The 27,317-nt window shown below is 45.4% G+C and overlaps 1 protein-coding gene across 4 annotated transcripts in view; it reads left to right on the top strand.

The window, feature by feature from the left end:
- The window catches only part of pfkfb3 (6-phosphofructo-2-kinase/fructose-2,6-biphosphatase 3), a 91,235-nt gene that overhangs the window by 39,624 nt on the left and 24,294 nt on the right, over positions 1 to 27,317 (top strand). For 3 of the 4 annotated variants that reach the window (XM_059987314.1, XM_059987316.1, XM_059987317.1), the window contains exons 1-4: positions 8,742 to 9,038; positions 23,624 to 23,749; positions 25,197 to 25,293; positions 26,974 to 27,040. In XM_059987314.1, coding sequence (XP_059843297.1) covers positions 8,957 to 9,038; positions 23,624 to 23,749; positions 25,197 to 25,293; positions 26,974 to 27,040 — 372 coding nt within the window. In that variant the 5' untranslated portion in view covers positions 8,742 to 8,956. Of the gene's footprint in view, positions 1 to 8,741; positions 9,039 to 23,623; positions 23,750 to 25,196; positions 25,294 to 26,973; positions 27,041 to 27,317 lie in introns of those variants that run through there. The other variant, XM_059987315.1, reaches the window with a different exon arrangement.

Consider the following 27,317-nt stretch of genomic DNA (forward strand, 5'->3'; position numbering starts at 1 on the left):
CAGAACAGTTTCTCTGAAATGATATTGCCAAGGAGTTTAAAGTTACTGACTATCTACAGACCCATGATAGTTTTGTGATTGTCATTTGCTGAGGCTGGCATTTAACTGTTTAGTTAATTTCCCTACGGTGGGATTCAGATCTGGTCCTGGATCAGCCGTCCAAGCTAACCAGGCATAACAAACCTTTGCCATTGATTTCCCTCAGTTTCAATAGTTGTTCTCCTTGTCTGAGCAGCGTTAATGAAACCCAGATGACTGCCATCATCCACTTCAAGACAAAGTCAATACTGCCTTTCAGAAACTGGAACGTGCAATTGTGCACACACACTCACATATAACACACAACAGTGCCACACCCTTGCAGCTCCAAAAGATTCGTAACATCAGTTTTTTGGCATTGCATAATGAATATTACATTCTTGTCATTTCCCTGTTCAACCCAATATAACTAGAAATAGTAAAAGTGAGGCAATTAAATTGTTATAAGAAAGCCAGTATTCATTAGGGAAAGAAATCTGCCACCTTTGCATGCCAAGGCTCACTCGTTAGCCTGGAGTAGAGTATTAGACTAATTTAGCATGGAACGAGGCTGTTCGGCCCATCTCATCCCTGATGGACCGGGATACCTGTGTGCACTCGGTGGCCACTTTATTAGGTACACCAGCTCATTAATGCAAGTGTTTAATCAGCCAATCGCGTGACAGCAACTCAGTGCATGAAAGCATGCAGACATGGATAAGAGGGTGAGTAGTTGTTCAGGCCAAAAAAAACAATGGGGAAGCAGCACACACAAAAGTGTTGGTGGAACGCAGCAGGCCAGGCAGCATCCATAGGAAGAAGTAGAGTCGACGTTTCAAGCTGAGACCCTTCGTCAGGACTAACTGAAAAAAAAGATAGTAAGAGATTTGAAGGTAGGTGGGGGAGGGGAGATCTGGAATGATAGGAGAAGACAGGAGGGAGAGGGATGAAGGAGGGAAGAAATGTAATTTAAGTGACTTTGACTGTGGAATGATTGCTGATGTCAGACGGGGTGGTTTAGAGTATCTCAGAGACGGGGAATTTCACTCACAACATCTCCAGAGTCGACATAGGGTGGTGCGAGAAACAAATAAAACATCCAGTGAGCAGCAGTTCTGTGGTCGAAAACGCCATGTTAATGAAGAAGGTCAGAGGAGAGTGGCCATTCTGGTTCAAGCTGACAGGAAGGCAATGGTAACTCAAATAATTACATGCGTTACAACAGTGGTGGGCAGAAGAGCATCTCTGTGTGCACAACACGTCGAACCTTGAAGTGGATGGGCTACAGCAGCAGAAGACCATGAACAATCACTGAGTGGTAACTTTATCGGGTGCAGGAGATACCCAATAAAGTGACCAATGACTTATCATCGTTACAATCAGATGCATGTGAGTTCTTTTTAGTAAACCATACTGATTTGCGAAAACTTTTAAAATAAATCGTTTGGGGGGGAAAAGAGTCTGCTGTAATAATTAAAGCTCATAAACATACAAAGTAAATGAAAGTGTAATATGACCCTGTAAAGTAGTTTTGCTGCTACATTATTGATACTGAAAATGTCTCCCTTATTCCCTGGGATTTAATACCGTTCTTGCAAATTCTCTGGAAGTAATACATTTATATGAAATAAATTACAGAATCATAAGCATCTCAGTGTCGTATGGTGTGGCAAAGCACTCCAGCGGGTGGTGAAAAGTGCCCAGCGGGTTATCAGCACCCAATTGCCCACCATTGAGAACATCTACCATAAACGTTGCCTGGGCAGGACAGAAAGCATTATCAAGGATGCATCTCACCCTAACCATGGACTTTTTACTCTCCTCCCATTGGGTTGGCGCTACAGGAGCCTCCGCTCCCGCACCAGCAGGCACAGGAAGAGCTTCTTCCCTGAGGCTGTGACCCTACTGAACCTCACATCACAGCACTAAGCAGTATTCCACCATGTTGTACTGAATCAGTACTTTTATACTTGTGTGTTATTCGCAGTTTTATTCACTTTTTATTTGCAGTTATTTTGCAAATAACACTATTCTTTGCATTTCTGGTCAGCTGCTAACTGCATTTCATTCGGCTTTGTATCACAATGGCAATAAAATTGAATCTAATCTAATCTGATCTAAATATGGTTGTTCAAAGTAAGATTCAGAAAAATAATTAAAATCAAAGACATACTGTGATTATCATAGACCGAGTGTAATTATTGACTTCAGTTAATACAATGCAACTAAGCAGTGGATAAAGGCCAGTCCATCGTGGGTGAAGACCACCACTGAGCAGATCTACAAGGAGCGTTGCTGCAAGAAAGCAGCATCCATCATCAAGGACCTCCACCCCCAACATCCAGACCATGCTCTCTTCGCGCTGCTGTCATCAGGAAGGAGGTATGGAAGCCTTAGGTCCCACACCACCAGGTTCAGGAACGGTTAATACCTTGCAGCCAGCATGGATGACTTCACTCACCTCAACGCTAAACTGATCCCACACCTATGGACCCACTTTCAAGGACTCTGGAACTCATGTTCTCAGTATTATTTATTTACTGATACTATTATTTGTTTTCTTTTGTATCTGCACATTGGTTGTTGGCCGGCCTTTGTAGTTCTTCATTGATTCTATTGTGTTTCTTTGTATCTGCTGTGAATGCTCACAAGGAAAATGAATCTCAGAGTCATATATGGTGACATATACATACTTTAATAATTACTTTGAACTTTGAGCTTACCACAGACATACTGTATTAATTGACTTTTATTAATATAAATGTACAAAATGCTTCGTGTATGTGGAAGAGTGAGTTCTGAAATTCTCGGCTGGTGGAGCAGAGGTCAATGCCAGGTTTAGGGAAATTCAGGATTGCTGTAAATCAGTAATTTCCCGGTCCCGTGCCCTGCGCAGTGAGGTGGAATTCGGTGCAGTGATGTAAGAATACAGTGACATCGTGGTCAAGTGATCGAACCAGCGTTACGAGCCATTGATCCGAAGATATGATGACAAATCACTCCATGACTGTGGGAAAGTTAAAGTTCCAATCATTTAAATTTTTTAAATGCCTGTTCATGATCTATGCTCTGTGTCCTTAACCGATGAACCAGTTAAGACTCGTGAGTCTGGAGTCACACCCAGAGCAGACTGAATCAGAATCAGACTCAGGATTGTTATCACTGACATATGGCATGAAATTTGATGTTTTGCAGATGCAGTACAGTGGAATACATAAAAAGTTAAACTCAGAAATAAATGAATAATGCAAAAAAGCAAGATAGTGTTCATGGGTTCGTGGACTGTTCAGAGTAGTTGGGAGAGGAAAGTGGAGCGTAAAGCAAGTTGGAGGGCAGAAGGTAGCAGTGGGAGAGAATTGGGTGTCTTGTTTCACCAAAAGAAGAGGATATGAATTAAAATAATGAAGTGCTTCATTACAAATTGTCATAATTATTGTTACAAAGAAGTGACGAATTCCTTGAGACCCTCTGTGCAATAGAACCATGGAATATTACAGCACAGAAACAGGCCTTCTGGCCCTACTTGGCTGTGCCGAACCATTTTTCTGCCTAGTCTCACTGACCAGCACCTGGCCCATATCCCTGCATACACCTCTCATCCATGTACCTGTCCAAGTTTTTCTTAAATGTTAAAGTGAGCCTGCATTTACCACTTCATCTGGCAGCTCACTCATTTAACACTCCCACCATTCTCTACGTGAAGAAGCCCCCCCCCCAATGTTCCCTTTAAACATTCACCCTTAATCCACGTCCTCTGGTTTTTTTCTCCCCTCGCCTCAGTGGAAAAAGCCTCCTTATTCGAAAGGAGAGCAAAAGTGCTCTCCTTATTCAAAATCCTCTGAATGATGCTTCAAAAATGTGGCAATTCAGCACCCCAAATCTCACACTCTGACTGGGGAGAGTGAAGATGGATATCTTGAGGTTTCAGATGGTTCAGCAGTTACTGGGTACAGCACAGATTGACAGCGCTGATCTTAGAAATCTGAGGGTTTGGATCAGAATCACTGACATATGCCATAAAGTTTTTTTTTTGTGGTAGCAATACAGTGCAATACATGAAAATACTATGTTACAATAAAAAAATTAAAATAAGTGAATAGTGCAAAAGAGGAGTAGCAAGGCAGTGCCACTCAAGAATCTGATAGTGCAGGGGAAGAAGCTGCCCTGAATCATTGCTCGTGGATCTTCAGGCTCCAGAAACTCCTCCCGGATTGTAAACACGAGGAAATCTGCAGGTGCTGGAAATTCAAACAACACACATAAAATGCTGGTGGAACACAGCAGGTCGGGCAGCATCTATAAGGAGGAGCACTGTCGACGTTTGGGGCCGAGACGTATTGTATCCTGGATTGTAGTAATGAGAAGAGGGGGTGTGCTCGATGGTGAGAGGCCTTCTTGAGGTACTGCCCTTTGAAAATGTCCCTGATGGTGGGGAGTGTTTGTTTTAACTCCACATTTTTTACATACTGTATAATATGCAATACATTATGTAAACAACAAAGAATGCTTAATCAAACTATATATTTACAATATTACTCAAATATTACTGAAATGTTAAATACACAACACTCCACCCTGGTCAGCTATAAAATCCACCTCAATATAGAATATATCTCAACTATATACCCAGTATACTATATAATACAACTACTATGTAGACTTCCACAGCATAGTAAATTTTATATTTTAAGCTGATATAGACTCCCCTTCCTTTTGATTCCACTAATGAAACACTAAAGCATTCTACAATCAACAATGGGTTCATTTCTAAATGATCCTGCATTCATGCTATGAACAAAACCCATTTTGGCAACACACACAAAATGCTGATGGAATGCAGCAGGCCAGGCAGCATCTATAGGGAGAAGCACTGTCGACATTTCAGGCCGAGACCCTTCATCGGGAACCTCATTTTGGCTGTTTTGACTGAAGCAGTCAAACTTCTAAGCAAACTGTATGTTCCTCCACCAATTGCACTTAGCCGTGTTAGTCGTTAATGCAAACGACACATTTCATGGTATGTTTCAATGTACTTATAATGAATAAACTTGAATCTTAAAAGAAAATCTCCCAACTCCCCAAAGAGCAGTGAGAATCTGATGCTTGAATTCCCACAGGGAGTTGAGGTGGGGAATGGTTGATGAGGAGTATTGGGACAAGCATTCAGGGGATAGTGTGTGGTAGGTGTAGACTGGGTCAGACAGGAGTGGAACATCACTGCCTAGGACTAGATAGGCTGGATTCCTTTTGCAGTGATTTGGAGTCTTTGGAAGGTGCAAGAGCAAGACAGGCCTATTGTTCAGGCAATACGCAGGGGGTATTGGAATCCGTGGGCATTAATCTCATCCCCATTCCTCCCCCATAACAATTGAAAGGACTGTCCTCCGTGAAGAGGGAATAACCTTGAGTTAGGAGTTGATTTTGGAGTCTTACACCAGCAATGCAAATGAACAGATGTGGTATCCGTTTCAATATTATTGTGCAGGTATGTTGAGAGTCAGGAGACTGCTTTTCTCAGTAACAGGAGAACGTAGGAATGAAAATAATGTTTCTAACCAGCTGCTAGCTGCTTGGTAATAAACAGGTTTGAATTAATGGCACAGGGAAGTGACTTCTCCTGTCAGGTAATTTAGACTCTTATCAATGAAATCTTCTTAATGAGCTGGGTTTATTCATTAAGTGCCCCAAATTTCATGCTTTGGTTGGGGAAATCAAATTCAAACTCAAAGTCCAAGAAGACTTATTATCAAAGTACATGTATGTCACCTTATGCTGTCCTGAAATTTGCTTTCTTGAAGGTATTTACAGGAAAATAAAGAGATAAAATAGAATTTCTGGAAAACTACATGTAACAAAGATAGACGAACATCCAACTTGCAAAATAGGACAAACTGCAAATATGGAAAAAAATAATATTGAGAGCATGAGTTGTAAAGAGTTATTGAAAGTGAAACTGTAGGAAACTGAGAGTTAAGGTGGGTGAAGTTACCCGTGCTGGATCATGAGTCTGATGATTGTAGGGGAATAGCTGTTCCTGAACCTGGTGGTGTGGGACTTACAGATCCTCTAGCATCTAGTAGCAAGTAGAGATATGAAGCAGTATATCTCTAGAGCAGGGGATATCTCCACGGACCCCCTCGGTTAATGGTAGGGGTCCATGACATTTAGAAGTTTGGGAACCCCTGATCTCGAGCAGCCCACACAAACCTCAGCAGATCAGGCAGTGTCTATGGAGGGAAATGGACAGTCCATATTTCAGGCTGAGACCCTGCATCAGGGCTGGAAAGGAAGAGGGCAGAAGACTATTCACCTCCCTGTGTAGAAGACCTACTGAGTTCTTCTGGCATTCTGTGTGTATTGCTCTAGATCAGGGACCACCACCTTCCCCCCCTCCCCACCATCCAGGTCTTGCTCTGTTTTAGCTGCTGCCATCTGAAGGGAGGTAGAGGAGTTTCAGGACCCACACCACAAGGTCCAGGAACAGTTATTACACTACAACCACTAGGCTCCTGACTCGGCATAGTGTTTCACTCACCTCAGCACCCAACTGATTCCAAACTCAGTGGGCTCACTTTCAGGAACTCTACAATTCACGTTCTCACTATTATTTATTTAATTATTTGTTCACTTTATATTTGCAGATCGGTTGTTTGGCTTTGTTTTTCTATAAAATCTATTGTATTTTTGTATTTTTCCTGTGAATGCCTGCAAGAAAAACAAATCTCAAGGTACATTATAGTGACATCATCTTACTTTGATAATAAATTTACTTTGTGAAATTATCAGCATCTTCAGAATCTCCTGTGCCTCTCTCGTCTCTAAATTCAGATACTTATATTAGTTACTGTTTAAGTACCTGACAGATAGATTAGATAAAATGCAGTCAGTAGAAGCGGATCCTAGTTCTAGAGCATCTTATCTTTTACTTTAGTTGCTTTAATGAACTGACACTTGCTATTTCCATTGTAGATAGCGAGGCGTGATAGGACAAAACTATTGCTGCGAAGAAAGGCTGGCGCGGGATTGTCAATTGCTACAATATCAATGCGATTAAACGAGCAGGAATCGTGGATTAATTTATGTATCCCCATTGATCGCAACGGGAATTGATAATGATAGATTGAGTTTTGTGAAGAACATATTCCAACTATTTAATAGGTCAGGTAACATTTTAATCATATGTAGCGCATATTTAGTCGGGATGCTATCGGGAGTTTTAGGAAGATTAGCACAGTTACAGCAGCTAAAAGTAGATACCTAATGAGCGCAAAGCGGTTTATAATTGTAATGTTTTACCATTTGACATTTCCAAGCGGATTTAGTGAAGGGCGCGAATCTATTCTGCCTCAAGTCCATCTTTTTGAAAGCACGGCGCTTTTATCATTCCGACGCATTTAGGGAAATAACCGGATTTAAGACAAGTATAGTTGTTTGGCGTAGCGAGTACTTGAGCGGAGTTCCCGTCATAGGAAATATTTTCTTTCAAAGGATGCTAGTGTGACGAATGAGTGACTGAGTGGGAGAGTTTTCTCGATAGGGGCTTTGTGTGATGCCCTGTACGTGAGAGACGTGATCGGGGGTTTCTCTGTAGCCCCCCCCCCTCCTTACCATGTCTCTATTACGGCGGTCTTTTTTCATACAATAGTCTAGACGACTGAATTAGTGCTTCATCGCAGAACACAAAGGAAAAAAAATCAGCTTTAACCACAAAAAACCTTTAAAATGTTTATTTTCCGTTAAAGATTATTAGTAAAATGTCAGACCGGTATCACAACTGGATAAATATATGGGAACATGCTTATAGTCCAGAAGAAATGTAGTCGGTTTAAATGTGCTTATAACGCTAAAGTGAAATGAAATCGTTCAAAAAATTGGTTTGCATAAATTGAAATGCTTGAAGAAATCTCACGGGCAAAAATAGCTTTTCTCTTTGTCCGTATTGTCAATGTACTGTATAGTTCATGCTAAGGAGAGCAAGGTTTAAACTTCAGTGCAAGGGAAATAAGATTTTGTTTTGAGAACAAAGGAAAATAAAAATTACAACTTTAGCAATCAATTGTAACTATTCTCAGGTCCAATCCTGCTCCATTATTACCTAAGGGAATATTTAATATAGTCCGCAAAAGCAGCGTCAGTTTTGCAAGGTTGTAATTAGTAAGACATCTAAAAATAACTTCTATTGTACTGTTAGTGCAAAGACTAAACATACCTTAATAATATTTTCCTGCAGTGATAAATATGCGTTTTTATTTGTTCTTCTCTTTTCTCCCCCCATTCTTTCATAGAGATAAGGAAAGCTAAATCACAGAAACAGATCACTCGACCCAACTCGTGCCGAATTATTATTCTGCCTACTCCCATCGACCATAGCCTACCATACCCCTCCCATGCATGTACTTATCCAATTTCTCTGAAATAAGAACTTCTCTCATCTGACAATATTTGATTTAATTTGTCGTTATTGTTCCACTTTTTATTTACAACCAAAGCGTTCAGTGTGTTGCGGAAAAGGATCCTCCCTTCCTTCAGACCTCAGTCAACCCCTTGGCTGAGACCTGTAACACGAGCACATGTATCAAAGTCACGGACCAATCCACGACGAGAACGCCGGCCTTTCACGTGCTGTCTATTTGCTTGCCGAGCTGCCATTGGCGGGTTGGGGGCGATGATGCGTGGGGGGGTGACGTCGGCGGCGAGGGAGGTATTTAAAAGAGCCATCGAGCCGGCGCTGAGTCACTTTCACGCGGTAGAGAGCCGGGGCTGGAGTTGAGAATATCGCAGTGGTCGTAAAGCCTGCGTTTGCGGCATTGCGGATCCCATTGGAAGGCAGAGGAGAGCCGTGCCACGTTTGACAGATCACTTCTCCCAGAGGCACCTTGCATTCCTCCCAACAGAACACCCTCCCCTCTTGCCCTTGACTGCAGCTTCACGCGGCACCATGCCCAGAGAGCTAACCAGGAACCCGATGCAGAAAATATGGATGCCTTACAAAGACGAGAGGCCCGCAGTGCCATCCCAATGTAAGTCTCCCCCGGGAGTAGGCAGCCGTTTTCTTCTGTTAAGGCTCTGTTTGTATTTTATTTTACCTTATCTGATCAAAGTGCAATTTTTAAAAATAATTCCCAACGGTTTTAAGTGGTCTGGCATCAATTATTTTTTGTTAATTATGTTAAAAAGTGATGATGAAAAGCGAACCAGAATGCAGCCACCATTGCAGGTGGCTACAGATTGTTGGGGTTGATTTAGTGTGTCACGGAATGTCATTGCTGTTTTACTGGCATGCAGGCGGCAGTCGATCAATGTTGGCTTCTTTTGTTATGTAGGCTGATTTTTTTCGCTCGCTCCCGCTCGTTGACTCTCACTTTTCATTGGTATCAAGCAGTGGTCTGATCTGTCGTTTGAAAGTCTTTTCTTTCCTTCCTCCTCTCTCACTCCCTCTTTCCTGACCCCCTCCTCTCTCTCCTGACCCCCTCCTCTCTCTCCCTCCCTCTCTCCTGACCCCCTCCTCTCTCTCTCCCTCCCTCTCTCCTGACCCCCTCCTCTCTCTCTCCCTCCCTCTCTCCTGACCCCCTCCTCTCTCTCTCCCTCCCTCTCTCCTGACCCCCTCCTCTCTCTCCCTCCCTCTCTCCTGACCCCCTCCTCTCTCTCCCTCCCTCTCTCCTGACCCCCTCCTCTCTCTCCCTCCCTCTCTCCTGACCCCCTCCTCTCTCCCTCCCTCTCTCCTGACCCCCTCCTCTCTCCCTCCCTCTCTCCCTCCCTCTCTCCTGACCCCCTCCCTCTCTCCCTCCCTCTCTCCCTCCCTCTCTCCCTCCCTCTCTCCCTCCCTCTCTCCCTCCCTCTCTCCCTCCCTCTCTCCCCCCCTCTCTCCCCCCCTCTCTCCCCCCCTCTCTCCCCCCCTCTCTCCCCCCCTCTCTCCCCCCCTCTCTCCCCCCCTCTCTCCCCCCCTCTCTCCCCCCCTCTCTCCCCCCCTCTCTCCCCCCCTCTCTCCCCCCCTCTCTCCCCCCCTCTCTCCCCCCCTCTCTCCCCCCCTCTCTCCCCCCCTCTCTCCCCCCCTCTCTCCCCCCCTCTCTCCCCCCCTCTCTCCCCCCCTCTCTCCCCCCCTCTCTCCCCCCCTCTCTCCCCCCCTCTCTCCCCCCCTCTCTCCCCCCCTCTCTCCCCCCCTCTCTCCCCCCCTCTCTCCCCCCCTCTCTCCCCCCCTCTCTCCCCCCCTCTCTCCCCCCCTCTCTCCCCCCCTCTCTCCCCCCCTCTCTCCCCCCCTCTCTCCCCCCCTCTCTCCCCCCCTCTCTCCCCCCCTCTCTCCCCCCCTCTCTCCCCCCCTCTCTCCCCCCCTCTCTCCCCCCCTCTCTCCCCCCCTCTCTCCCCCCCTCTCTCCCCCCCTCACTCCCCCCTTCCGACCCCCTCCCCCCCTCACTCCCCCCTTCCCGACCCCCCTCCCCCCCTCACTCCCCCCTTCCCGACCCCCCTCCCCCCCTCACTCCCCCCTTCCCGACCCCCCTCCCCCCCTCACTCCCCCCTTCCCGACCCCCCTCCCCCCCTCACTCCCCCCTTCCCGACCCCCCTCCCCCCCTCACTCCCCCCCTCACTCCCCCCTTCCCGACCCCCCTCCCCCCCTCACTCCCCCCTTCCCGACCCCCCTCCCCCCCTCACTCCCCCCTTCCCGACCCCCCTCCCCCCCTCACTCCCCCCTTCCCGACCCCCCTCACTCCCCCCTTCCCGACCCCCCTCCCCCCCTCACTCCCCCCTTCCCGACCCCCCTCACTCCCCCTCACTCCCCCCTTCCCGACCCCCCTCACTCCCCCCTTCCCGACCCCCCTCACTCCCCCCTTCCCGACCCCCCTCACTCCCCCCTTCCCGACCCCCCTCACTCCCCCCTTCCCGACCCCCCTCACTCCCCCCTTCCCGACCCCCCTCACTCCCCCCTTCCCGACCCCCCTCACTCCCCCCTTCCCGACCCCCCTCACTCCCCCCTTCCCGACCCCCCTCACTCCCCCCTTCCCGACCCCCCTCACTCCCCCCTTCCCGACCCCCCTCACTCCCCCCTTCCCGACCCCCCTCACTCCCCCTCACTCCCCCTCACTCCCCCTCACTCCCCCTCACTCCCCCTCACTCCCCCTCACTCCCCCTCACTCCCCCTCACTCCCCCTCACTCCCCCTCACTCCCCGACCCCCCTCCCCTCACAGTTTTTCTGAATTGGCAATTAAATTTTCTGAGAAGACGTGACTGCGAGTTCAGCCGGGTTATATAAGGACACGCTTCACCGTGAGCGCTGCTTTCATTCTGTTCTGAAGCAGGTCATTGTTGCTCGCTCTCGTACTAGCGTTTTAAGATTTGCCTTTTTTGAACAGGGTTTTTCCCTTGGGCAGCCTCTCCCCTTGCATCTGACTGAATCCTGTGGTGACGCGTACAGCATTGTGTTTTGCTTTCGTAGTGGTCGGAAATTTATTTTAAAGAGCCAGATGCACTTCTTGTAATGAAGTTGTAGTATCATAAAAAAATTGTTAATAATTTTACGTTTTCGGGAGTTGCGCGGTATTGAGGAACGGTTCAGTTTTAATTTACGTTGCAAACTGTGGAACTTCTTCATTCAGACATGAAGCCATTACATCACTGGCAGTTTCCATAGTTACCTGGAACCCATTTGCGATGCAAACCAAAGGAGAAAGAGTGGAATTAATTCTTATTCTCTGATCTTCATCGCTTTTGGGTCTTTTACCCACATTCCCATGCTAGTTTTTGATAACTTCCGAATCCGGTTTGTTATCACTAACTACTACTTGGAGCACCAATGCAGTGTAGACAATGTTTTAAGAAATAGTTTTAAAAAGCGAAATGGTGAGTGATGGTGGAGGGAAGAAGCTTTAAGTAAAATGTTGTGTGTCTTCAGGCTCCTGTACCTCCTTGCTGATGGTAGTGATGAGAGAGCATGTTCTGGATGGATGGTGAGGGTCCTTTCTGAGGCATCGCATTCTGAAGATCCCCTTAATGGTTGGGGGGGTGGGCGAGTGCCCATGATGAGTTTCCAACATTATTCAGCTTTTCCCAATCCTGTGCATTGGGAACTCTGTGACACACCAGTTAGAATGCTTTCAAGGTACATCTGTAGAAATTTGCTGGATTATATAGATTTCGGAATGATCAATGGGCCAATTGTGCCCTCTTGCGTAACAGGGTTTTATCCAACTGCAGAGCAGGTAGAGCTGCAGCCACAGTGGCAGAGGCATTGATTCAGTCCTGACCTCTGTCAGTGTGGAGTTTGCTTGCTCTTTCTGTGAGTTTCGCCAGTTTACTCGTAGGTTACATGCCCCTAGTGTGTGAGGTGGAATCTGGGGGTGAGGGAGGTGATGGCTGTGTGAGGAGAGCTTATGATTCTAGAGTGCAGGGGTTACTGTGGCTAATGAATGGAGAAGTAGGAAATGGATGTGCAAGTAGTAATGAGGAGAAAAGGGGTTTGTTTTGCTGTTTGTTAACACAGATTCTTCAGATGCAGGAAGTCCAGACTAACTCTCGAAGAATTCAGTAGCTCAGGCTACATCTATTGAAATTAACAAACAGTGAAGTTTGAGGCTGAGGTCCTTTGTCTGAACTGGAAAGGGGGGGTGGGGGAGCGCGACAGAAATGTCTCGTTGCTTGTGTTCTTGTTTGCTGAGCGTTGTGGACATGCTTTGGGGGCAGGATGTGTGGCAACAGTTGCACGCTGACCCCAGCACGTTTATTTGGAGATGGTGTGGTCTGTAAGGAGTTTGTGTATTCCCCCTGTTTCGCCCCCACAGTTCAAAGACCTACCTTTTTGCTAGGTTAAGTGATTGTTAATTGCCCCATGATTAAATCAGAAATTGCAGTAAAGTGTGAGTCAAGGTCTGGGAAGGCCTATTCAGTGCTGTCTCAAGTCACAAATAAATGAATAGGGCTCTGAGTTGTGCTGCCTAGAAATGCCCAGTTTATCCCTAGCCTTATCACAGTACAATTTACAATAACCAGTTAACCTACTAACAAGTACATCTTCGGACTTTGAAGGGGAAACCTGTATGCCAACAAGAACGAGTGATAAATAAATCTGAATGACCAGTATTTGTTAACTGGGTTTATTATTGAAACTTGTTTGTCTGCTTATCAGTGTGAATCACCTCCTCAGATCAGTGCAGTGAGGTAGTACAAGCGAAAGAATAAAGTGGGTTGAAATAGAGCGCAGATCTACTCATTGTGAAGAGGACAGTTTGCAATGAGTCACCACACTCTTAGAATATCCATGTCCCAGTTGACATTTTTTTTATTGATGCAGCATAGAAGGTGTTCTGTCTGGATGTATAAATGGCTTGGTGGGGCAACTGCTTTGCCATTGACCACAAGAAACTGCAGAGTTGTTGGTGCGCAGCTGATTCTGAATCTCCAAGCCTCAATGTCTGAAACTGCAGTGGGCAAGACAGTTCTGAATTGTCTTGCAGCTTATTTCTCGCCAAGTATCAGTGACAAAAATCACTGCTTTTTGAAGACACGCGCGCACACTCATAAAAACTTTTTGCTCGAAGCACAGTGTCGTTGCTAACGACAATGGAAGTGTGCACAGCTGATGCTAGTGAGAAACTTTTCAGCAAGTTTTCTCTCCTAATTAAGTGGCTTATTGTTCCCAAATAAATCCAGGGAGTCTGGCTATTTTCTCGATTAGTTTTTGTACAAGAGTTGCCCCCAAAAATAAGAATCTGCCCTGATTATCTGATGGCCCAGTCAATCTGACTCCGCTGTATTATTGTAGTTTATTCTTGGTACAAGACAACTTCCAGAACATGAAGCAGTGATATTAAAACAACACACACAAAATGCTGGTCCTGACAAAGGGTCTCGGCCCGAAACTTTGACAGTGCTTCTCCTTGTAGATGCTGCCTGTGCTGTGTTCCCCCAGCATTTTGTGTGTTTGAATTTCCAGCATCTGCAGATTTCCTCATGTTTGCAGTGATATTAAACCTGATTCTGATTCCTCCAGGAGTGTGTGTTCCAGCATTGCAAAATCTCCTGTTCGTGGTTTGTGGAACTGATTGGATAATGTGCAAACAGCCTCCGGAGGGCAGGAATCCTTGGGTTTATGCAACATTCTCGAGCAATTAGCAGCCAGTAAATTATCTCTTGTGAAATGTAAATCTGATGCAATGTCATTTAGTAAACATTAAATGGAAATGGGAATTTGAAATGTAAATGAGGGCCTTACAAAGATAACCTTCAATGTATGGGTGTGGTGACCTTGTTACAAATTTATTTAATTCCTGGTCTTGTTACATCTAATGCTTGAAGTAACACAAAATGTAGAATTCTGGTGGGAGTGTTTGAAATGAGGAATTGTAACTTTCTCTTCTCAGGTGTTCCCTGACCTGAATATTTCCAGTGTTTTTTTTGATTCAGATGAAGGGAGATATGTTTGAGGTACAGAGTTGAGAGCTGTAGATGGGACAAATGCAAGCAGGCTTTTGCCAGTGAGGTTGGGTGAGCCTAGACTAGAGGACATGGGTGAAGTGTGAAAGGTGAAAGCAGGGGAGCCCAGTGGGGGAACCTCTTCACTTAGACAGGGGTGCGAGTGTGGAACGAGCTGCTGGTGGAAGTGGTTGATGTGGGTTTAATTGCAACCTTTAAGAGAAGTTTGGATAGGTACATGGATGGGAGTGGTATAGAAGGCTAAGGTCCAGGTGTGGGTTGATAGGACTAGGCAGAGTAATGGTCTAACATGGACTAGATGGGCTGAAGGGTCTGTTTCTGTGCTGTCCCACTCCAAGATTCTACCTGTTTCCAGTATCTCTGGTTTTTGGTTTTGTTAAAGCAGACTTGCATTTTGAGGCTTGGATTATCCCTGGATGAAAATCAAATCTTGCCATTCTGGTCAGAATTTAACGTGTTTAATTCCAGCCTTGTCTAACGTCCTTCATGGAAGGAAATTAGCTCTTTGTCCCTTCTGGTTTCTGTGACTCCTTGCCCACTGGTGTGATCCATCCTAGGATTTACTCTGAAATGGATTTTAAGTCATGTGTGTGGCTGGGAATCAGTAATGAATACCGCTGACTTTCCCACCTCATGAACGGAGAAAAAAGCTGGTGGCCTTGAATGTCTTGAGGTAAATTTGTACTGATGGCAGCTGGATTTAATGTTAGCTTTATTTGCTGCGTGTACATCAAACATGCAGTGAAATGCATTGTGTCAGTGATCAGCACGGCCAGAAAATGTGCTGGGGCAGTCTCAAGTGCTGCCATGCATCTGGTGTCAATGCAGCATGCGCGTAACTTGCTAACCCTAACCTGTCTGTCTTTTGAATATGGGAAGAAATTGGACCGCACGTGGGGAGAACATCCAAACTCCTTACAGATAGTTGGAGCAGTTTAAAATTGGCCAGTTTTGATTTGGCCAAGACGTCTTTACTGACCCTGTGCCACGAGGGTTTAAAGGGTGGAAAGACGAAGAATAGTAAAGTGAAAGGGGGTAAGGGAGAGGAGTTAGATCTGCCCTTAGTGAAGAAAAAGGTCCTAGAGGTAGGAAATAAAGATGAGAAGCAGAGTTGCCTGACTTGAACCCCAGTCTTTAGCTGGCCCTGTAAAGCAGTTTTCTTAGTGCTACGCCACCATAGTTGGGAATTGTAATTACTGCTCTTTACAAAAAAAAAGACCCTTGTGCTTGTGGTGTTGACGTGCCCGTTGCCGAGCCTTGCTGGTGATGTAGATGAAACCACCCTTAAGGGGGCTATAGCTCAGGGGTAGAGCATTAGACTGCAGGGCGACACAGTAGCATTGGGGTTAGCATAGTGCCTGACAGTACAAGTGACCTGGGTTCAGTTCCTGCTGCTGCCTGTAAGGAGTTTGTATGTTCTCCCTGTGACCATGAGCTTCCGGCTGCTCAGGGTTCCTCCCGTAGCGTTCTGTGGTACCTCGTGTCTGTTATTTCAGTGTGGTAATCTATTGAGCCAATTCAAGAACACAGTCTATTTTACAGCAATCTTGTTACTATTATAAGCCAGGGAGAATCCGCAGTATTACATGGCAAAATGCTACTCTAATATTGCATCATATTACTGAAGACGAGTATTTAGGGATTTTCTGTGAGTACGCACTGCAGTGATTTCCCCCCTCAGCAGCGGATGAAGTTTTTTGTCATACTGCAACCTGCTCCGTGTCCTAATTCATGCTTTCACAAATGCTTTCAGCCTTCAACCCGGCACTGCTTTGATTCGGATTGCCTTTGTTGCCCTTGAGCGTGTGTGGTTCGAGCCGGTGGACAACTCTCTTCAGTATCCCTGTTGTTGTACTGGCCTCTGCCCTGTCTCTGAGGTGCTGCAACGAGCAGTTTCATAAGCCGAAGCTAACAGCTGGAGAATGGTTTCAACAGGAAACCACGCAGGGCTCGATGGCAATATGTTGAATAGGCCCTGAATCACATGGGCAAAGTGCATGTAGTTTAAGGTTACTGTGAAAAGGTTTTAAAGTTCTCTCATGATATGCATTACTCTTAAGTAGGAAGCACACCTAAATTCAGTTGTAGAGTAACAGAGTGTGGAAACAGGCCCTTTGACCCAGCTGGCTCAGGCTCACCAAGTTGTAGACATTCGGCCCATAACCCTCCCAGCCATTACACTGATATTGTATCATACTGCCACGAGAGCTTTTTAAAACTTCAGATATATTGCATGTTTGCATTAACAACTAACACACCTAAGGATATCTAGGGACCTGCTCGCAATTGTTGACACACAAACTGGCACCAGCGCAGCATGTCTGGAATGCTCAGAGCACGAGCAACAGGAAAAAGCAGGCTGCTGTGTCACACGCGTATATACCCACCTCTGGCCCCAGGGCAGGCCGCCTCCAGGTGTCCGATCCTTGGTCCCAGACTCAGATTGGGCTACCACTGCCCAGTCCTTTACACTTCCACTGTTGTGGTTGTGTTCTGTAGGTGGAGAGGTGGTGAGTGTGCTTAAACTGACTTGAGTGTAATCTGGAGCAGTTTATTCTAGTGCAGTCCATGTCCAATGTCCTGACACCGGTACTGGCGCACTATCGTTGTACAGGCATTGGTTAGTTGCCTAAGATGCCACAAACTAAGGAGTCATTGAGAATGAGAGCACAAACAGGCCAGTCAGCCAATGTATTCCACGCCCAATTGTTGTTCTGCCTAGTCCCATTGACCCGCGCCTGGACCATACACCTCCCATCTATGTACTTATCCAAACTTAAATGTTGAAATTGGTCACGCGTTCACCACTTCTACTGGCAGCTGGTTCCACACTCACACCATGCTCTGAATTAAATACTTCACCTATCACTCTTGGCCTATGACTTAGTTCTAACCTCAGTGGAGAAAGAGTGCTTGAATTCAGCTGATTAATACCCCTCAACTTTGTATTCTATTATATCTCCCCTCCTACACGCTGACGCACCATAGCATCTGTCATGCACCTGGCCCTAATGTACCAAGGAAACAAGAACACTGATGTCAAAATGCTGTTTCTGGATTTCAGTTTGGCATTCAGTAATATTGTCCCACAGACCTTGGTGAACAAACTCCTACTCTGTCTAAATACACCACTGGGCAACTGGGTGCTGGACTTCCTAACGAGCAGACCTCACAGATGGTCACAATGCACGACTGCTCCATCCACATCATCTTCAACACTGGTGTCTCCCAGGGCTGAGCGCTGAGCCCATAGCTATGCATTGCTCACACGTGACTGCACAGGGCAGACACCTGAGTCAACACGTCAGGTTCTCAGATAACATGACAGTGAGGCTCATCAATGGCAAGATGGCCTACACAGAGGATGTCGAAGAGATCAAGGTCTGGTGCCAGGCAAGTAACCTCATCCTCGATGTCAATAAGACAAAGGAAATGGTTACCAATTTCAGGAGAACTTTCACCTCTCACACTCCTCACAGCAGTGGACGCTGCAAGTATTCTCAAAATCCTGAGATTGCACATTTCACAGAGCTTCTCCTGATCCCAGAAGATGTTCTGCATCATCAGGAATGCTCAACCTCAGCTGTACTTTCTGAGGAGGCAAAAGAGCTACAGAGGTTGGATTTAAATGTGTCTATGTGGGTCTGTTCCTCTTTCTGGAGCAGCAATATGTTCACCTCCATCATTCCCTCTGGTTGTAAGAATGCAAAGCTGAGGCTTTGTGGGGCCATTGGTCAGACACTTGGAGTATTGCAAACAGTTTTGGGCCCTACATCTAAGAAAGGATATGCTGGCCTTGGAGTGTGTCCAGAGGAGGTTTGAGTATGATCCCAGGAGTGAAAGGATTAATGAGTGAGGAGTGTTTGAGGCCCCTGAGTCTGTACTTGCTGGCGTTCAGAAGAATGAGGGGAGATCTCATTGAAACCTATGGGATATTATTGAAACTCTAAAATAGAGTGGGCATACTCAGTGGGGGACTCCGGGTCCAGAGGACACAGCCTCAGAATAGAAGGACTGATGAGGAATTTGTTTAGCCAGATGGTAGTGAATCTGTGGTGTTCAGTGCCACAGACTGGAGGCCAAGTCATTGGTACATTTAAAGTGGAGGTTCATAGGCTCTTGATTAGACAGGGCATGAAGGCAGGAGAATGTGATCGAAGAAAAAAAAACCAGGCATGATTGATTTGCGGAGCAGTATTGCTGGGCCAAATAGTCTGATTCTGTTACTGTCTTATGGGTGCCAATAGACTGGGATATTTAAATTGTATTTGCTCAGCAGTATTTTGAGGAACAGCAATTTGTTTTTAAACAGTGGTTTTAATTCCCTTTCCAGATGTCTCCAAGTCCTTTATCGCTCTTGAAAAGTGCTTTTGGATTGTAATCACTGGAGCAATGGTGCAACCAATGTTACCCGTAGTCAGCAATATGTTGCTGACCTCGTGATCGCTATTTTTGTACTGTCACTTTAGGAATGTTGATTGTTCAGGACACTGGAACAAACTTTTCTTAAGAATGGGTAATAGAAAAACGTAGGGCTATTTAGGAGGAAAAGGTTAAATTGATTTCAGTAGGTTATTCGGTCATTACAACATAGGAGAAAGGTGCTGTGGTATTCCAACAATGCTGTGCTGTGTTAATGAGCCTTGACTCGAGTCTTTTGCCTTGCCTGAAATTTAGACCCACTGAGTCACAACTGACATTGGAATTAATGGTAAACCATCTGTAACCTTTAATCGCAAACTCAGAAGCTGTTCACTTCTGAGGGTGAGCTATGGCGTAATGTCTTAAACACAAGAGATCCTGCAGTTGCTGGAAATCCAGAGCAGCATGCAGACAACATTCTGGAAGAGCTCAGCTGGTTGGGCAGCACCTGTGGGAATAAAGACTCAATGGTTCAGGCCAAGTCCCTTAATCAGGGCGTTGCTGATGACTAGACTGACCCTCCCATATCTGAAGGATCTCTACCCAAGACATTGCTCTTTATTCCCTCTCATAGATGCTGCTTGACCTGCTGAGTTCCTCCAGCAATTTTTCTTTTCTGGGGTATTGTTTCAGATTTTTTGAAGTTGAAGCATGTAAATCATCCAGGTTGAGGATATTGTGGGTGGAAAGTTCATCGTGCCATGGTGGTGTAGCGGTTAGCATAACACTATCACAGCTGGGGTCGTCGGGGTTTGGGGTTCAATCCCAACATCCTCTGTAAGGGGTCCCTGTAGAATGCCTGGCTTTTCTCCCGATGTTCCGGTTTCCTTCACCAGTCCAAAGACGTACTGGGCAGGTCAATTGATCATTGTAAATTTTCCTGTGATTAGGTTAGGGTTAAACCTTTGAGGGTACATGCAGATTTTTTGAATGATTTGGGAATGAGGGGAATATTTACAAAAGAGAAACTGAAGCCTGTGGCAGATCAACCATGATCTCATGAGGGATGCAAGTGGGATTTATGCCTGCAGGTTTCTTCCCCCAGGGTTGGGTGAGATAACAGGTCAAAGGTGAAATATTTAAGGGGAATGGGAGGAGGAATCACTTTAGTCAGGGTGGTGCAGGCGCTGGACAAACTCAGTGGACACAGATGTCAAAGTTGAGCTCATTGTCGTGTGTACAATACATCTATGCCCAGATGCAATGGAAAAACTTAGAGTGGCATCACAGACATAGCATCATAAAGCAGCATTCACAATGGCATAAATTAACCAAGTTGTACGTGAAAGAACGCGATTAGCACAGTGAAAGTTTTCATAAGTGTTGCTAAACTCTAGTGATTAGTGTTTTGCTATTTAGACTTTAAGAAGTTAGAAATGGGTACACAGATGAGAAGGTTATGGAGTGCTATGGTCTGGTGTAGGCAGATGGACCAGGCAAAAGATTGGGCTGGCATAGAATAGATGGGCCAAAGGGCCTGTTTCTGCTCATTCTTGTGTTCTTGTCGGTGACCAGTTCCAGCTGTGTAGAGTTGCAACCACATCACAATGCACATCAGCATGCCTTGTCCACAAAAATGCATGTCACTAATGTTCTGTGAACTATTACCACTTTGAATTGTAGTTTGAGTTTCCAGGGGCCAATAGATTGGAGAATTTGATTTTACCATGAGTTCGCAGCTGATTTAGTGACTACAAACCAGTTTTAGGAACCTTGCTCCCTAGTCTAATTCTGATTGATTTATTGGCAGTTAATTGACCTCTGCCTGTGTTAGCTTGTGGTGATGCCCTGACTGAACTTTTTTATAGTATATCATTGACTACATTATCGACTACCACATGCCAGCCAGCCAGCCATTGGCTGGTACATCTTTGGCACTGTTAAACAAGATACTTCTAGCCGTAAAGATTAGTGTGCAGCTGAAGTCTCCATGTGTGATCAGAGATATGTGGGCTGATGACATGCACGTGACCTATCTCCACTTTTTCCCCACACTGCCTTTGAAGATCAGGAATGATCTTGGTCCGTAGTTCATCTTACCAAGTAGGTTTCATTGGTTAACTTGGTGCTAAATTCTTATTTTCACCTTGAACTTGATGCCCTAGGATTAGCAAATTTGGTTCAGCCTAAAATTGAGGCATCTTATTTTCGTGAGTGAGAGAGAGATCCCTTTAACCTAGTTCTAGTCCCACTAGCCTGAGGAAGTGGTTCGTCCACTTAGAGCCTGCCTGTTCCCCACCAGAGGAGCTTGTCTCTTGGGACAGCTGTATAGACAGTGGTTTCACTATTTCCAAGATGAGCACGTTGCATGTGAATGCAAATGAGTCGAGTCAGAGCACTACAGCTCACAAACAGGCCCTTTGGCCCATCTAGCCTGTACTGAACCGTTACTCTACCTCATACCATCAACCTGGACCTTAGCCCTCTATACCTCTCCTGTCTACAGACTTGCCCAAATTTCTCTTAAATGTTGAAATTGACACACTTCCTGTGGCTGCTCATTCCACACTGAGTGAAAAAATTCCCCATGGGATTCCCCTAAACATTTCCTCCCTTAAAATTTGGCCTCTAGTTCTTGTCTCACCCAATCTCGGTGGAGGGGGCGGGGGGAAAGCCTGCTTGCATTTGGCATATCTATGCCCCCTCGTTGTCCTACCGTTCAGGGAAAGAAGTCCGAACCTATTCAGCCTTCCCCAGTATCTTGGGTCCTCGGTATCAACAGCATCCTTGTAAATCTTCTCAACACCATTTCAATCTTATTGATACCTCTCCAATAGGAAGGTTATGAAAGCCGCACACAACACTCTAAATTTGGTGTCTAGTGTGAGTGTGATTGAGATGTAGTGTCCATCTCCGTTGTGTTGGGGCAGGGTAGGAGAAGTACCAATCCCAGGTAGTTCCAGTCAGAGGGAAGGGTTCAACTTGGGTCTAAATCCAAAATCTGATCAGTAGGATACCTGTTTATATTCCATCCTCTCCAGTGAAAGTTGGGTGCACATGCAAAACCCCATTTACAACCTACTTCATGTTTTATTTAGGGTATTTTATAAATGTTTGTTTTCCTCTGCTTGAGCAAAGTAGTTCTTATTTTCTGAACTTACTGTGCTATTACTTCAAAGTGCACAAATCCTGTTGCATCTTGAGTGTTGAGCTGAAATCCCAGGTTACATAAATGTTCTCTGTGCATGATTTTGTAATGTGCAAACTTCAATTCTCAAATAGTTTGAGTGCATGTTGTACTTGTGAAATTCGTTGTGCCTTTATCAGCTTGAGTCCTATGTAATGCATCTTGAGTAAGAAAGCTTAATATCTGAGGTACATCGCTGTACTTTTTGCAAGTTCTGTAATTAAAGGCATTTTATCGTCAAAAGTGCAAAGCATGTTTGAAGAGCAAAGCCATTTTCTTTTGGTGGTATCTTGTTGCATTGATGAAGTTTTTACGGCCTTGTCGACGCTGCTGCTCAGGGTTTAGCACCTGTTGCACTAACTTCATGAATTTGAGCCAGAGGCTGTACCTGCTGTTTGAGATTCCAGTTACTGTGGGGTTGCAGGAACACTAACGTCGAACGCTGGCAAATTATATTTTAGAGATACAGCACAGTAACAGTTCCTTCCAGCCCAATTACCCCCATGTGACCAGTTAACCTACTAACCCATGCGCCTTTGGAATGTGGGAGAAAGATCGCATGGCTACTGGGAGAACTCGCAGACTGTCGGTGCTGTAACAGTGTAACACTGACTGCTATGCTACCCTGGTTTTCCCTTGTACTACTTTGATGTATTGATCAGGTGAAATGATCTGTATGAATAGCATGCAAAATGTGACAGTAATATGTACTGACTGAGGTACAGTTTCCACTCTACTTCAGCATGTGACAATATTAAACCGATTTACAGCTTGCAGTAGTTTTTTGAGCCCATTGCTCTACGGGGGCACTGACAGCTACTCGACAGAGTCCTCCGTCCTGGGACGGTTGTCACCAGCTGCAGCCCATTGAAGAGCCCTCCTTAGGGATGAGGTCTCCAGAGATTGATTTTTTTTTAGCTCCGAGCATTTATGGATGGGGTTGCAAGCCCATGCCCAAACCACCCTCCCCCTTTGTAGCCAGCCTGGGACTGTCCATGGTGGCGTTTCACAATTGTAGCAAATATTTATTGCCTGTCCTTAATTCTCATGACAGAGGTGGCAAACTACCTTATTAAACAGCTGTACTCCTTGTGTAGCACTTGTAAGAGACACTGCAAGAGACCAGTTTTGCAGGAAACCGGAGCACTCGGAGAAAACCCAAACAGCAACGGGGAGAACTCCTTGCTGCGGTGGAATTGAACCATGGTTATTCGTGCTATAAAATGCTAATCATAACACTACTGTGTAACTAATATGTAAAATATAAATGAATTTCAAATTTAATTTAAATTTTGTAATCTTAAATTCTGACTTCCTCTGTTTTGAGTAGAAGTTTATTAGAAGTATGACTTGTTCTGACAGGCTAATATACGTGCTTGTGGGACTCCTCTGAAATTCAGTTCTGCTACGGCAGAGCGAAATGCTGGAGGAATTCTGCAGATCAGACAGCTTCTATATTCCCAATGAAGGGCCTTGGCCTGGAACACTGTTTATTTCCCTCCATAGATGCTGCCCGGCCTGCTGAATTCCTCCGGCACTGTGTGTGTTGCTGAAAGAGAATTAGTATTGTAAATGCATTGGTTTTTGTACTAGTGAAACTGAATGGAGTATTTTTCCTTTTGTTTTTTGAGCAGCATATATTCCACACCTTACCAACTCCCCCACTGTGATTGTGATGGTGGGGCTGCCGGCTCGGGGGAAGACCTACATAGCCAAGAAGCTGACCCGGTATCTCAACTGGATAGGAGCCCCAACCAAAGGCAAGTATGCTGGCCAGGCAGAATACCACTGAGGTAAGGCTGGGCCTTGTGTACAGGACATTGATGACTTTCACATTCGCTGTGGGGCATTGGTGGGTTTGTGGGCTGGAAGCTTGCCTCCCGTCCTGGAGACCTGGTGCTAAGGGGTGGCGTGGTAGTGTACCAGTCAGCGCAAGCTGCAGCAGTGCCAGTGACCCGGGTTTAATTCCCACCACTGTCTGAAAAGAACATTGTACAGCACAATACAGGCCCTTTGGCCCAAAATGTTCTCACAACCTTTTGACCTACTATTACATTAGTCTGACCTTCCCCCTCCTGCATTGCTCTCCATTTTTCTATCATCCACGTGCCTGAGTCTCTTAAATGCCCCTAATTAAACCACCCCTGGCAGCACACTCCATGCACCCACCAATCTCTAAAACAAACTACTACCTGTGACAGCCCCCCTGTACTTTCCTCCAATCACCTTAAAACGATTGAAGTCAGTGCATTGTCTCTGTAACCACATGGATTTTCTTTGGGCCCTACTGTTTCCCCTGGCATTCCAGAGATGTGACCATCAACCATACAGGGTGCAACTGGGTGGAGGGGACTCTGGGCTGAAAGGGCCTGTTACTTTGCATCTCAATAAAAATAAAGATGGGTAGATAAATCTGAATCTTGAACAACAATCAGATTTTTATTTTTAGCTGAATGTGCTTTACTCCGTAAACTGAATCAGGGATACTTTCAAGCTTGCTGCCGCCCGAGGTTGATTACTGGCTGATCCAGAATTCAAGGGGGTAAATGGGGCACGAGATTCTGTGGATGCTGGAAATCTTATGCAACTCGGACAAAATGCTGGAGGAATTCAGCAGGTCAGGCAGCATCTGTGGAGGGAAATAAACCCTTGAATTTTTGGGCCGAAACCCTTTTCTGGGGGTGGTGGTAGAGGCAGGTTTTGTAGGGACATTTAAGAGATGCTTGCACACGGATAAGAAAAATAGAGGACCTTGTGGGTGATGAGGGTTAGATTGATATTGCAGTTGGTTAAAAGATCAGCACAGCACTGTGAACTGGAGTGCCTGTGCTGTAATGTTCCATGAAACACTTTAAATCGCTGGTGATGGGGTTAATTTCGCGCTGTTATCTGTAAGGAGTTTGTATGTTCTCCCTGTGACACGGGCTTTCTCTCTGGGTGCTTTAGTTTCTTCCCACAGTCCAAAGATGAATGGTTAGAGTTAGTAAGTTGTGGGCATGTTCCCAGCACATTCCTTGAACTATGGTCATCGATGCAAAGGACACATTTCACTACTTCCATATATGTGCGACAAATTACCTAATCTCTCTTTATTTATGTGCCAATAACCAGGGCTATAAACTGTCCTTGTGACACTCTCAGTGAGCAGGAGATTAAGACCCAGGGTACATTTCTTTGCTTCACTAATAATACTCTTCTGTTGTACAGTTTTCAACGTTGGCGAGTACCGTCGGGAGGCTGTTAAGTGGTACCGGTCATATGATTTCTTCCGCCATGACAACGAAGAGGCTATGAAAATTCGGAAGTAAGTAGGCTTGGCGGCCTGGATCTTCAAGCATTGCGTTTGTTGGTAGCTTAACACAACTGAATTAAGCCCAAATGTGAATGTCAGTTGTATTAGATACAGGAAAGCTTTATTTAATAAAAATGTGTTTTGCCAAATTCTCATGGGGAGCCCAGCCTCCTCTTAGTGGACTGCCTATACTTGCTGTCTCAGTAAAGCAGACAGCATAATCAAAGACAATCTTTCTTCTCCTCTCTCCCATTGGGGAGGAGATACAAAAGCCTGAAAGCACTTACCATCAGGCTCAAAGACAGCTTCTACCCTGTGGTTGAGATTACAGAGCAGTCTTCTACTACAGTAGGAATGTACTCTTGATCTTGCAATCTACCTCGTTGTGGCCCCTTTGCACCTCACTGACTGTCTGCCTGCCTGCACTACCATCTCTGTAACTGTGACACTGTTCTGCACCCTGTTGTTTCACTTTGCACTACCCCAATTCACAGTTTGAATAAATTGATTGGCTTTTCTTTAGTGATGCAGCATGGGAGCAGGCCCCTTTGGTCCATTGAGTTCATGGCTCCCAGTCACACCTGTGTGACCAATTAATGTACTAATCTGTACGCATTTGAGTGTGGGAGGGAGCGAGCCCCTGGACAAAACCTACGTAGTCGTGGGCGAACATGCAAGCTCCTTGCATTTAGTGGCAGAATTGAGCCAGGCCACCCGCTCTGTATTAGCGTTATGTTAATCAATATGCTACCTTGCCACCCCTAAAGCAGGGCAAGCTTTTCCACTGTGCATCGGACAGTGGGGAAGGACCACAGTATAGGGTTCATCTGCTGCTGGAGGCAGGGGTGAGTGGATTGAGGAATTATTGTAGTGGTGTACCAACCCAGAAACTGGCAACAGTCCTTTTGGCTTTAAGGAATGTAATAGAACACTATGTAACACATTGAATATGAATGTAAGAAAGAAAGGCATCGCTTGGTTATTTTCATAATTTTTAAAATATGAATAAAGTTTATTTGGATTTTAAAAAGCATCTTTTCAAACAGCTAACAAAGATGCAATTTACTTTCAATCCTGCTGTCAAAACCTGTTTCAGTAGTTACCCAAGTGAATTTGAGTGTTGAAGATGGCATCCGACCGCATCACTGCAAAATGACAGATTTTTGTGGTGTAGAAGTTGGGGAATTAAACTAACATCCTTGTAGTGGAGTGACAGAATTGTGATAGAAAACTGGCAGAGTAAGCATGTTTCTCATTTTAAAATGTGTGGAGCCTGTTTGAGTACAGATCCCACACTATCTCCCTCTACACTGTACTTGACTATTGTCCTGTGTTTGAGTTCCTGCTGTTCTTTTTCTTTTGACCCAATATTTAGAGGAAGCTCTCAGATATTTTGTGCAGTTGTTGATCATGCTCGGCAGACAGCCAGAAGTTCCAAATTGACCTTATTAGGGTTGGATCTGCCTTGCACCAACTCTTTCAATAGACATTCGCATCCCGTGGTGTAATGCTAAGGAAGGAAATGGACTTTTTTTTTCCGTGAAAGGGCCGCATTGTTACAATTGTATGTTTGCTAGTACTATAAACCCAAGAGTGATCCCGTGTCTTTTTGTTTGGAAAGGGTCTTTTTGAAATCTGCATTGCTGCTATGTGCGCCATATTGGGTCTGACTTGTCCTTGTTGTTTTTGCAGGCAGTGTGCATTGGCAGCCTTGAGAGATGTGAAGACCTATCTAGCAGAGGAAGGTGGCCAAATTGCAGTAAGTCCATCTCCTTACTTGACAGATTGGGCAGAGTGATGCTGCTTGTAAAATGTAAAGGCTGATTTATACTTGTGTGTCGCATCTACGCAGTAGGGTGAAGTGCACCCCTCCAGAAAAGTTACTCAGGAGTCATGACGATGCAGACCGCAATAACTGTGATTGGTCCGCTTGGTAGCATCACATTTCCAGTTGCTGCTTCTCCGCCATGTCTGAAGGCTATGCGTATACCGATGCGAAATAGATGAAGCAAATCGCCAAATCTACCTGCTGACAT

The sequence above is a fragment of the Hypanus sabinus genome, chromosome 13, assembly GCF_030144855.1.
Source record: "Hypanus sabinus isolate sHypSab1 chromosome 13, sHypSab1.hap1, whole genome shotgun sequence".
In the NCBI taxonomy this organism is placed as follows: domain Eukaryota; kingdom Metazoa; phylum Chordata; class Chondrichthyes; order Myliobatiformes; family Dasyatidae; genus Hypanus; species Hypanus sabinus.